This window comes from Grammomys surdaster, unplaced genomic scaffold (assembly GCF_004785775.1).
Source record: "Grammomys surdaster isolate TR1022 unplaced genomic scaffold, NIH_TR_1.0 124554, whole genome shotgun sequence".
Lineage (NCBI taxonomy): Eukaryota > Metazoa > Chordata > Mammalia > Rodentia > Muridae > Grammomys > Grammomys surdaster.
The window spans coordinates 250,550-263,942 of record NW_021619536.1 but is presented as its reverse complement, the minus strand read 5'-3'; the positions used below and the strand labels follow the sequence as shown (position 1 = coordinate 263,942).

The 13,393-nt window shown below is 41.3% G+C and overlaps 1 protein-coding gene across 2 annotated transcripts in view; it reads left to right on the top strand.

Annotated features, from left to right (window-relative positions):
- Filip1 (filamin A interacting protein 1) overlaps positions 1-13,393 on the top strand; it is an 86,005-nt gene that overhangs the window by 32,207 nt on the left and 40,405 nt on the right. For both annotated transcript variants that reach the window (XM_028784661.1, XM_028784662.1), the window contains exons 2-3: positions 4,863-5,036; positions 10,360-10,538. In XM_028784661.1, the coding sequence (XP_028640494.1) occupies positions 4,863-5,036; positions 10,360-10,538 (353 nt within the window). The remainder of the gene's footprint in view (positions 1-4,862; positions 5,037-10,359; positions 10,539-13,393) is intronic.

Here is a 13,393-nt window from a genome sequence, read left to right as displayed (position 1 = left end):
AAGAAAGAAAGAAAGGAGGGAGGGAGGGAGGGAGGGAGGGAGGGAGGGAGGGAGGGAGGGAGGAAGGAAGGAAAGAAGGGAGGGAGGGAGGGAGGGAGGAAGGAAGGAAGGAAAGAAGGAAAGAAAGAAAGAAAGAAAGAAAGAAAGAAAGAAAGAAAGAAAGAGAAAGAGAGGAGGAAAGAAGTCATTACTCCTGTGCTTTCTTCAGCACATGCCTTTTCTTCCATATTGCCTGCCATATTATGTTATTTTCCTTTGTCAGTATCCCTTCAGATTGACAGGATGTAATTCTTTCTGTAATACTGAATAGTATGCATTGCACAATGTGAATGTTCCTAACTTATTTAATGAGTGATTGATGTAGCTCTGTTTTTTCAATTCATTGAGTTTCTGACTCTGGTTGTCCTGCAAAGCCCAAATGCCTTCTTTGACTTCATGACTCACATGCTTGCTTACCTGAGGCCCAGGGCAGCGTGGGGTGGCTCTTTGCTGCCCCCACATGTTTTGAATCAGCTCCCTCTGCAACCAACTGAGCCTACACTCCTTGCTCTCTAGTGTTACCATGGGCACAGAGAGGAGGTAGGCATGGTGGCTGAGACTTGAGACTCCTGTGCTTCCTTCTGTGCCTGAACCTCATATTTGTTTGTAAGTAAATTGAATATCCTGCTGTCTCTTTCTTTTCTAATCTCCTTTCTCCTCTCATATAGAAGAAGGAAGCTCATTTTGAGAGCCGCCTTCAAAGCATTCTTCTCTCTGGTCCATTTACATTCTTAAGGTCTATTGAGGAGCTCCCTGGAGTCCTAAGACCTTAGCCACCTTAGCCCTGTGTTTCTGATTCAATTTCTCTGTGAAAATAATGCTCAAAGGCAGAAGTTTTCTGACATTTGCAATTTTATTCTTTTTCAAAAGAATTACACATCCCTAAAGGTGGAGCTGTAGAGTGGTTTTATCCCAAGGCGCCGGGTCTTTTTCTATACATTGAATCATGTATTTGAAGTTGTGAGCAAATTTACTGCAATTGCATAGTCATCACTAGTCTGCCAATTTGAAAAATATTACGCAGGCTGGGTGTGTGGTAGTACATAACTTTAATCTCATGGAGGTAGAGACAGGTGGATGTCTGGGAGTTTGAGACCAGCCTGGTCTACATAATGAATTTCAAGCCAATGAGGGTTATGTAAAGAGTCCCTGTCTCAAACCAGGGGAGGGGGGGGAGCTATCATAAAGTTAGATAAGGTGGTTCAGTACATTAAAAGTGCTTGGGACAAAGCCTGATGACCTGACTTTGAACCTTGAAACATTCATGGTAGGCGATAAGCAACTCCTACAAACTGCCCTCTGATCTCCATGTGCACACTGTTGCAGTTTGCATGCACACACAAATCACAAACAAATAATGAGTAGATATAATAGCGGTGCAGGTAACTACTTTTATTTAGGTTAGCTAATTGGGAAACAATTCTCTGTATAGGCATATTGTTGTTGAGCTTTACCAAACATATAAAGCCTTTGATTAATCTATAAGAATTAGAGTCTCATTCTCTTACTGGGCCTGCACGGATGGCAGAATGATCTGGGCAATGCCCTGCCTTGCGGAGACAGCGTGGAAGATTGGCAGAGCCATCTCTCACGATGGCATCTAGTGGGTGGCAGGGCTGGTGTTTCTGGCAGGCCGGTTCTAGCTGCAGTGCACACGTGGCTTAGGCCGAGAAACATGGCGGCTGAGCTGGGCAGGGCTGCTGCAACTTAGATAGTCGGCCTGAGACAGAGGCCAATTTTAATTATTTACTACAACAAAGAAGTAAAAGAAATAGGCATTTTCTAGGTATAGGATACATTGTAGCTCTTTTATTTGGTAATTAGCATCTAGGATAATTAAATGAAGATGAAGTCTGTAGCATGTGGTGTCATATCGTGACCAAGTGCAAGAATACGTATTTTTTTTTTTTAGTAAAAGAAATAGGTATTTTCTTTTCTCATATGGAAGTACTAAAAGCCTGAACAGCCAAAGGATTCTTCAACAACAATAACAGCAACACCACAACAAAAACAGTGCTAGAAGTATCACCATCCCCAACTTCAATATATATTGTAGAGCCATAGTAACAAAACCAGCATGGTATTGGCACTAATACAAACATATAGATCAGTGAAACAGAAGACACATATATAAATCTATGTATCTGTGGCAATCTGGTATTTGACAAAGATGCCAAATACATGCATTGGCGAAAAGACAGCTTCCCTAACAAGTGATGTTGGGGAAACTGGGTACCCACATGTAAAAGAGTGAAACTAGTTTCAAATTGTTCATCCTGTACAAAGATCAATCAACTTGGATCACAGGCCTTAAGATATGACTCCAAACCCTGAAACTAAAACACTTCAAGAAAGAGGGAGAAGACTAGGCAAAGACTACTTGAAAAGGATTCTGGTAGCTTGGGAATAATATGGAGAATTGACTGGTGGGGTTGCATGAAATCCAAAGGCTCCTTACCAACTAAAGAAAGTAAGTGAATAGGGAGTCTACAGAAGAAGATAACAATCTTTGCTAGCCACACATCTGAAAGAGGCTTAGTATCTGGAATTTATTTAAAAATTAAAAAAAAAAACCCTAAACAGCAAAGTAACAAATACTTGGGAAATGGGTTAATGCCAGGAACAGACAACTCTCAAAAGACGAGATACAAATGGCCAATAAATATGTAAAAAGCTGTTCAGTATTATTCATCAGGGAAATGCAAATTAAAACAATATTGAGATTCCATTTCACGCCTGTCAGAATGGCTATCATGATGAAAACAACACGATGACAAAGACTCAAGGAGGGAGAGCTAATACACTGTTGGTAGAACTGTAAATTAGGCCAACTACTATTGAAATCGCCATAGAAGTTCCTTAATAAACTAAAAGTTTATATAGCCTATGACCCTACTATACCACTCTTGGGTATATTCTCAAAGAACTATAAGTCAACACAGCACAGAGATACTTATATTTTTTACATTAAAATTTTATCTATTTTTATTTACATTCATATGTGTTTACCTGCATAAGTTTATGTGTACCATGTGGACACAGAGGCCTGCAGAGGCCAAAAGAAAGGGTCTGATCCTCTGGAAGAAGTTACAGTCCTGGATGCTGGAAACCAGGTCCTGGTCCAAAGCAGCTCTTATCACTGAGCCATCCCTCCAGCTACGATATATTTCCACTTTTATGTTTATTCCAGCACTTATTCACAATAGCCAAGTTATGAATCAGGCTAGATAGCTGTTGACAGATACAGAAAGAAGAACAATACACACACAGTAGAGTTTTTCTCTGTTATAAAGTTGAACAAAAATATGTAGAGAACAGGAAAATGGGTGCCAATGGAGACCATCATATTAAGCTAAATATACCAGACTCAGATAAATAAATACTGCATGTCCTCTCACCTATGAATCCTAGATTTTGTATAGATGCGTAAACCATAGACACAAAAGTGGATGTGAGACAGGGGCATGAAACTAACAGGAAAGGGAAGAAAGGTGAAGGGATTGACCAGTGAATATGGTCAAAGCATGTGATACAATTTTACAAAAATCATCTATGACACCCATCACTATGTATAACAAATATACTCTAGTTGAAGTTTTATATTAAAACATCCCTTTTCTCCTTGAGAAGAGGTCATCTAACAAAAATTATAGCAAATGTCTTCATTGACTTAGGACCTTCTCTGGGCCAAATTCAACATTAGTCACTCCATGAACGTCTATATAATTCCATCCTGGCAACATTCATATGAAGTTGTTATGGTTTTATTCCATAGATGATAAAGTTAACTTAGAACAACATTCATAGATCACACAGGACCAGACTTTTTTTTTTTTATTTCTAGGGCCAGAAAACAGTTCTCAGACTTTTAAAAGTTGGACTCATCCCATTGTACCACACTTCAGATTCTAATGTATAGTTTAAGTTCTTGTTTGTCTTATGGTTTAGAATTTATTTAATTTCCTTTAAGCTTAGGTGCCCAACCAGTTGTAATAAAGTCATACTGGTTTCCCTACTCCCCTGCTAGTAAAGGAGCTCCAAGCCTAGAGGAGAGTCCATATACACAGCAAATGTCAGCTGCATCACAGTATATCAATAGAAAAAGCCCCCAGAGGTGCAAGCATTGCATGATGGGACCCAAGACAATACCACATAGACCTACAGCTGTGGTTTTCTTGAGAGCGTCGATAAGATGTTGAGCAAAACTACCAAAAGACTACCAACCTGCTTTGTTCTGGTGACAGTCTGGGTGTTAAAAAGACAGACATTACTAAGTATTTAGTTTAAAAGCTCAGCACAACACAGTGTGAGTTCTAACCATGTGTTTTCATGTAAAGCAAATTACTTAGGAGACCTGAAATCAGTAAGAATGGCTGTTCATTAATTGCATATGGGATTATAACTACAGTGAACATGGTTGTAGAATAAAGAGAGTGGGGTTTCCCTTTAAAATACATTTGAATACTGTATTGAGAGCATAAACAGAAAACTAACGAATTTTGATCGTTGCTGATGTCAAGTACTCTAAAACAGGTTTTCCAGGACTAGCCTTACCTTGCCTCCTCCCTCATATTAGAACCACTTTACTAAAGCAATTTTTATGTAGTTAATATTAGCACAAATTCTTTTTCTGCTCCCCTGCTTCCTAGCAACCGAAGCAGAGAATCTGTTTGCCAATCTACTGTTGGTTTAAAAAAAAATAAGAGAACATCAGTGACTCTTCAGTAGACCTGAAGCAGTGGGGCTGCATCCAGTAAGCTCCCTGCTGACTTTGTGAGTCTGAGAGTGTCAGACCTCTGACCTTGCGGTACTTTTGGCCACAGGCTCGAGAAGATGTCATACACATGCTGAAGACAGAGAAAACCAAGCCTGAGGTTCTGGAGGCACATTATGGATCTGCAGAACCAGAGAAAGTGCTTCGGGTCCTGCATCGGGATGCCATCCTTGCTCAAGAGAAGTCCATAGGGGAAGATGTCTATGAGAAACCCATCTCAGAGGTAAAAGCTGGACATTTGCACGCCTCCCTAGAAAGAAATTGCAGAGAGAACTCCCTTCTTCCTTTGTATACTTTGATGTTTTCTTCCAAGTGCAATATTGTTAAGATGCCCCAGTGTAGAACTAAGTATGGTTAAGTAGTTAGTGGGCTGTAGTAGACATGTTCTGATAGGAATTTCAAACTCAAAAATGCTTCAGATTTGAAATATTTATTTCTATATGATTAGGAAGTACATTATTGTTTTACTCCTCTAAGAAACAGCATATTTAAGAATTTGAGGTGCTAAGTAGTTCTCACATGGAGTTTTCAGAATTATTATAAAATTGATAACCTAATCTTAGGTTCAATTAATTATTGATAGTTACAGTCTAATACCCCTGCTTTAGAAGTATCTTAAACTGTCATAATTTAAAAGGTCTTATGTGAATTCCAATGATAGAATAGAAAATCCAAATTAAATATTTACGGTAATTTTTAAGGAGAAATAGTATCAGTAGGGTTATATTGAATCATTTTATATAAGATTGTATTAAGAATTATGGCTACTGTTATTACCTACAATATGACAGTTTAATATTTCCCCTCACACTATAGTAGACATTCAGTGATACTGAGTTGGAATCCTCCTGCTGAGCAAGGGAGGAAATTAAAAAAAAAAAAAGAAGAAGAAGCCAAACCCTCACATTTTCTTAGAAGTTTACTTTAATAGTTTGGATTTTGATATTTTGGAATCGTTTATAGGAGATTTCCAGAGATTTAATATTTGCTGTTTAATTCCTCTCCAAAGACTTGGTAATGGAAAGCAGTCCATCATGCTGGACTCACTTAATCTTCAGCGAATCCTATTGGATAATCCAGTAGGGTTTAGTTTGTACAGATGTTTATTTATTTTGCATTGCAGAGGATCAGACCTCTGACCTCACACATGCAGGGTACCGTCACTGAGCCACAGCCCCATCCTGACTGTTTCCTCAGCTCCTGTGGCCTGGTCTCCATCCCTTCCGAGGCCAGCATGTCTTGAGCCTACTGGGTATTGTTCATCCCTAGAACTAAGCCGTCTCTCACATTTTAGCTACTAATAGGGAACTTGTCCTAGTGAAACAATAAATAACTTCTGCCATTTTTTCCTGTTTAGGAAAGTTCAGCCAAGTTATTTTTCTTTATTTTTAGAATTTCAATTATTAGCATCTTCAAGTGACTCTCTTCTTTCTCACTGCTATTTTAAAAATCTTGTTTATCTTACTGCTTTTCTTTTCTCTATGCTTTTAAACACAAGTGTTTGTTATTTTATTTTATTTTTTCCTTTAGAAGCAATGCCTTACCATGTATCCCAGGACACCTAGATATGTCTACATATCTTAGACAAATACTTGTTTTTCTGTCTGGATATGGTAGCACATGTCTGTAATCACAACCCTGAGGGCTGAGGCAGGAAAATAACTAGTCCAAGACCAGCCTGGGCTATACTTAGGGTCTTTCACAATCTATGGTGTGTGGTCTCCTCCAGGTAAAGACAGGAAACCAAGCCTTTAGTGTCTTCAAGACTGAGTTTAACATGAAACTTTCCGGGATTCCTGTCTTTGAGTTGGATAATCCTTAGTAGGGTATCTTCCCCATCACTTCTGAACTAGGTGTGGCCTGAGCTGGCACTGCTCTGCTGAATCCCCTTTAGTTTGTCTCTTCTTTTGTTTCACAAAAACCCAAGATCACAAAGTGTGAGGCATGTTTAGTCAGACTCCAAGCAATGTCAGCAAGTACAGTCTGTCACCAAGTAGTGCTTCTGATATCTTGTCCTGCTACCCCCAAATCTAATCCTCTAGTCTCTGTGGACTTCATTCAATTACATCGAAAATCTGTTGCATCCCCAAGGAAAGGCTATAGGTGATCTCATGAGACCACTTGAAGATTTATAGCATGTTCCTCAGTTGTGTCCTGGGTCCTAATACCCTCTGTGTACAAGAGTCACCTTCCTCTGCTTTGGGGATCTCCTGACTCCACTGGTCCCCAATTCTGATTCGACAGTTACTAAAATGTTTCTTTTACAGCTTTATCTTATGCACACCTAAACCCAAGTTCCTGATCTGTGAGATGTTTTTGTTGCTAAGACCTTATATGCTCCCTTCAGTTGATTTTCATCTTCCTAGATTCCTCAGTGCTTTGGAATCAGCCCTCTGCAAACAGTAGAGCTAAAACTGTCTCCCAAGCTATGGTTCTTTGACATAAAACATGCTGAAACAACTCCCTTTCTCAAGTCTGCCTACTTCTGGGGCCTGCAAGATAGTTGTGCAGGTAAAAGTGTTTGCTACCAAGGTGGACAACTTGAGTTCCAGCCCTGAGAACCATGGTGAAAGGAGAGGACTGATATGTGACCTCCACACTAGTACCTTGGCATGGGCACCCTCATGGAAACACACACACACACTTAACCAAAAGTGTCATGCTTAGTGGTGCACTCTATTCACTTGGGAGGCAGAGACAGATCTCTTAAGTTCAAGGCTGGCCTGGTCTACAAAGTGAGTTCTAGGGCAGGAGGGCTACACAGAGAAACCCTGTCTTGAAAAACAAAAAACAAAAACAAAAAAAGCTTCTGGGCTGCCGGGCAGTGGTGGCGCACGCCTTTAATTCCAGCACTTAGGAGGCAGAGGCAGGCAAATTTCTGAGGTCAAGGCCAGCCTGGTCTACAGAGTGAGTTCCAGGACAGCCAGGGCTATACAGAGAAACCCTGTCTTGAAAAAACAAAAGAAAAAAAAAAAAGCTTCTAGGTACATTCTTTCTTTCCTAGAAAATTCTTGGCCTTTCAATTTTGCTTCCCCTCTATCCAAGAGGAAGTTATATGTCTACAATAATAGATGGCCACTGTGGTTGCACTGTTCTTTAGTAACAGCCTTCCATCTGTGATGAGCCACATTGTAAAACATAAAACCCAAAACCCAAAGCCAGTGCCCAGAGCATGAACCTGCAGGTGCACTGCTAAGGGAGTCACTTCAGTCACTGCACAAGTTCTATAGAGCCAAGAGAACAACCAGTCTCAATCCTTGGTATCATTAGGAAAGAGAGAAAGAAAAAAAGAGAGAAAGAAAGAAAGAAAGAAAGAAAGAAAGAAAGAAAGGAAGGAAGGAAGAAAGAAAGACCTGTCAGAGCTGATCATGTTGTTACCCATGTAAGTTTTACATGCAGTAGTTAAGATTGAAAGCTAGATCCCACACTAATGCTTTTAAACAGAATTCACCATACTCTACAGGAATGCCTCAACCTTGTGTACTGAACCCAGAAGACCATCTTCCTCATAATGTAGCCATGATTACAGCAATTCCAGTAGCCCACTCCAATGATCCAGCCCAAGACCTTAAGGCCCGTATAGTCAAGACCAAGGCCTACTCTGTGTTGAGGCTGCATCAAAACATTTGCTATTTCTATGTGCTATTATTCTCTACAGATGCCCATACAATTCCTGTCGGGATTTCACCACCTACTGTCCAATTCATTTCACCATCTACGATCCAATTCATAACATCATCATCTCCCCCCATACAGTTATTTGGTGAGATTGAGATCACAGTGGAGACTAGGCCTTCAGAGCTCAATACATCATGCTATGGCATGCTGAATGCAAAGTAAATTAAAAGAGTGAGCCTTACATACTCCTAACAGAGCCTTCAAATAAGCATGGTCCCTTCCTTAGCTGAGGGCGATGATGACACAGGCAGAGCTGTTCTTCAAATACTTTTCCAGATTTGTCAAAGGCACAGAAGTTTAGCTGCCAAACAGTAAATAAAGGTCTGGGTGCTATGAGTTACCAGTTAATCTCTCAACCATTGACATTGACATCTGCTCCAAAGCAAAGAGAAGACAAGAGGGTAAAGTAATTCCCCTTTTATTTTGGGTCCCAGAAACGATCCATTCTCAGTGAATAGCTCACACACCTTTAATGACAATTCTAAAGGCTTCCTGAAATGGAAGGGCAAACATAGAAATGCAGAGACCATCTTTGGTGCTGACACTCTGCAGACTCGCTCCCCAGGAGGGCTAGGGAGTTGTTAATGAGATTGAGAATGGATTTTAATATGTTTGTTCTGCCTGGAATAGTGTGTTCAGAAGGGATCAGGAAGAAATAGGGGGATTCGTATTTTTTTTAGAAAACATGGAAAAATGTCAGGTCATCAGCTCATCACAGCTGGAGGTGGTGCAGGTGGCATCTGGTCAGAAAGATGCTGCTAACATCCCTTGCTGCACAGGATAGTGAGGGTCAGGGTTCTGATGACCAGTCCCACATGCACAGCTGCATAGTGGGCCACCTCACCTCGGCAGTGCCAGACTGAAGCCTTGTTCTGGAGTTTAAGAGAAACGGTAATGAGCAGGATAGGAGGGGTCAAAATTGTAAGATTTGGTGCCTCTGAACCAGCATTTACTAAACATGCTTTGTGCAGATATATGGGACCTAGAGCTGAAGGACTCATGTAGCCATGGTCTCATGAAGATAGGATACTCTGGCCACAGAGAAACAAGAGCCCTGAATTAGGTTTCTAAGGCCTTGTTTAGAGAAATGTACTTTTTAAATGGTCTAAAAAGTCTCCCTACATTTAGCCTATCTTGAAGGAAAAAACAAAAATGAAAACAGAAAACAAAATAAAACAAAAACAGGGCTGTGGACCTTTCCTATACTTTCCCTAGAAATTCAGATAATTACAAGCCTTATATTATGACAGCGATAATTACTTCCCAGAAGAGAAGTTTGATATATACATCAAACTTCTAAATTTCTAAATTTAGAAATAATGTATTCTAAAATTTAGTGAGTTCACTCCAGAAGGCCGGCAAGTAAATCGTAGCATTGTGAACTGGGTATCACAGCACACACCTGTAATTCCAGCATGCAGGAGGCTGAGGCAAGGAGATTTTTAAGTTGGAGGTCAGTCTGTGCTGCAGATAAGACTGAGTCTCAAACAATAAGCCAAAAGCTTAAGGATTATTATGGCTAGTTTTGTTGTTGTTTTATTTTATTTTATTTTGTTTGAGACAGGATTTTTCTCAAAGTAGCCCTGGCCAACTTTGAACTCACTTTGTAGATCAGGAGGGTCTCAGACTCCAAGATCTGCCTGCCTCTGACTCCAGAGTGCTGAGATTAAGGGTGTGTGCCACAATGCCAGGCTATTATGGCTAGTTTATAAAGCCAATTGGCATTGAGAAAACAGCAGAAGGTGGTGGCACAGTTTCCCCTGCAATGTTCTCCATCAGGTCGTAATCCTCTACGCCAGTGTTACCAATTTACAGTCTCTGCCGATGAAGTCAGATGGTTAAACTCTTTCCTGGCTTTGCTCTCTCAGCTGGACAGACTTGAGGAAAAGCAGAAGGAGACATACCGCCGCATGCTAGAGCAGCTGCTGCTGGCTGAGAAGTGTCACAGGCGCACCGTGTACGAGCTGGAGAACGAGAAGCACAAGCACACTGACTACATGAACAAGAGTGACGACTTCACCAACCTGCTGGAGCAGGAGCGAGAGAGGTAATTCGCACACAGGCACCACTCACATCTGGGTCCCCATTTCCCAGCTGATCCACAGCAGAGGCCAGGCGCAAAACACTAGCTGGAGCAGTAAGGCAAGAGAAGGAAATTAAAGGGAAACACGAAGGAAAAGAAGTCACACACCATTATTGAAAAGGAGTGAAAGAGTGGACAGCCTTGTCTTGTGACTTCAGTAGGATAGCGTAAAGTTTTTCTCCACTTACGATGATTTTGGCTGTAGGTTTCTCATATATAGCTTTTACTATGTTGAAGTATGTGACAACAAGGTAGATTCTGTCAAAGGCTATTGAGATGACCATATGACAGATACCCAGGGTCTTATTCTGGTTTCTGAATGGTTTTTGTGGGTGTGGGGAGATAAAGAGGTGGGGAAGACTTTTATCTAAGATTATCACATGACTGTGTTTGGTGTACATATAAGAAAGGTGTCAGGCTCTTACCAAGAGGTTTAGAGCCAGAAAACCATAAAGCTGGAAAGAAAGCTAGGAGTTTTGTTTATGAATTTGATCAGTGAGGCCCCTTCATTTAAAAGCTATTTTATATATTGCCGATGATTTGAAATAGTGTAATTTTTCTCTTTGGGGTTGAAATCCAATTTTCAGAAAGGTAAATTTCTATACTGAATTATAAGTGAAGCTTCACCACTAAGACCAAAGTAGAAAATCCCACTGTTGGATGTATATGAATTACTCCCCTTTTAATTTTTAAAGGTTACATGCATTTAAAAATGTGTGTTCAGTATTTTGCCTACATGTATGTGCATGTACCACATGCCACATATGTACCTGGTGCTGGGGGATGTCAGAAGAAGGCCTCAGACCCTCTGGAACTAGAGTTGTAGATGATTGTGAGCTACCCTGTGGAAACCAAATCCACATCCACTACAAGAGCAACAGGAGCTTTTAACTGCTGAGCCATCTCTACAGCCCTAGGTTATACACTTTAAATTTTTAAGAAACCAAACAAAAACTGTTCTACCATGTTCTATCAGCCATTGGTCTTGGAGTCCTGTCTCAGGGCTGTGAAGGAATGAAGAAGAAATGACAGACAGACAAACTGTGGTCAGGTTGATGGAACAGCACCTACTACTGCTACAACCCAGAACCTTAGCATGCTCATTATGTACTGTGCAGGGAGGGGGAGGGGCAGCTAGTTTCTATAAGAAATTTCTATGGGTAGTCTTACACTGTAAACATCCAAGGGGAAGCTGCAGGTGTTAGGGTTTTTTTTGTTTGTTTGTTTGTTTTTGTTTTTTTGAAAACTGGTCAATGGTTTGCACTGTTCAGGAGAAAGGCTTTGTCATCCCTCTGAGCTCACCTGGGAAAGGTTTTGACCATCCTTTGAGGCTGAGCTATTAGAGTCCTAGACATGGCTGTCCCCACGTCAACAATCTGAATTCACTAAAGACTTCACTCATCCAGGGCATCCTCTGCCCCCCAGTACTCACCCTACACATCCACTCTTACAGCACGGTGTTTCCGTAAACCACAGACTGCAAACTGGAAGCAAAGACCCCAGCTGTAAAGCTTTCTACTTAGCTGCTGGACTCACTCTTTTATTTTTCTCCTGTCCTTCAGACAAATGGTTACTTCTTTGACTCCTTCCATGTTTGAAACCACTGACATTGAACTGCCTGTAAGCCCCACCCTTTGGGAGATGGAGCCAGAAGAATCAGGGCCAGATTCAGCAATACAAGTTCAAGGTCAGGCTATGCTACATGAAAACTTGCCTCAAACACACACACACACACACACACACACACACACACACACACACATGATGCAGAACAGGTTGAATTTCTAAAGTTTAAAAAGATATGTAGTGGGGTAATGTTACCTCTTCCTGGGTTTAGGGAGAGAAATGAAAGCAATGAAGTTATACGTCCTATGTTCCTAAATTATGGTTTCTTTGTGTTTCTTTTAAACTGCAGTCAGCCAAAACCAGCTGGCTTTGTGTTTGAACAGATGAGCTGGTTAGGCATTTGTGGGCAACCAGGGAGAATAAGCCCCTACCATCAGTCTGAGAACTATCCTGTGTTAAAACTCTAGAGCCAGTAAACAAAGCCTGGTGTGTTCAGAGGATGACAGGAAGCCCTGCTAGGGCAATTAGACCTCCCTCTCCCAGCTCCCGGGCCTCCAGCATTTGGGAAGTAGAAATGGGAGGATCAGGAATGTGAGGCTAGCCTTGGGTACATACTGAGTTAGAAGACACACTGAGCTACCTGAGTTACTACCTTAAAAACCCAGGGACTGGAGAGACGGTTTGGAGACTTAAGAGGTCCTGTAGAATTCTTACAGAAGACCCCAGTTCTATTCTCAGCACCTGAGTGGTGGCTCACAATCACCTTCCAAACTACCCCCACTAAAACGCTCTGGGTTGGATCTGCTTTCAAAGTGTTTGTGTTTAGATATTCTAGGAGCTGGCAGGACATCTGGACGCCCGCACTGTAGCTCTCCTCTCTGGCTCCCTAGCCTTTCTCTCCCCATCTCTGGCCTCCCTGTCGTTACTCTTCAGCCTCCCTCTGTCTGAATTTCCATCCTCCCTCTCTTGACATTCTAGCATCACTCTAGCTCTTCCCTATCTTAAAGTTTCTATTGCTGCAACAAAACACCAGGAACAAGCTTACTGTCTTGCTTCACATGGACTGTTCAACCTGCGCTCTTACAGAACACAAGACACCAGCCCTATAGTAGCCTGGGCCTTCCCTCAGTGATCATTAATTGAGAAAATACCTTACAGCTGGATCTAATGGAGGCATTTCCTCAACTGAGGCTTCTTTTTCTCAGATCTCTCTCTCTCTCTCTCTCTCTCTCTCTCTCTCTCTCTCTCTCTCT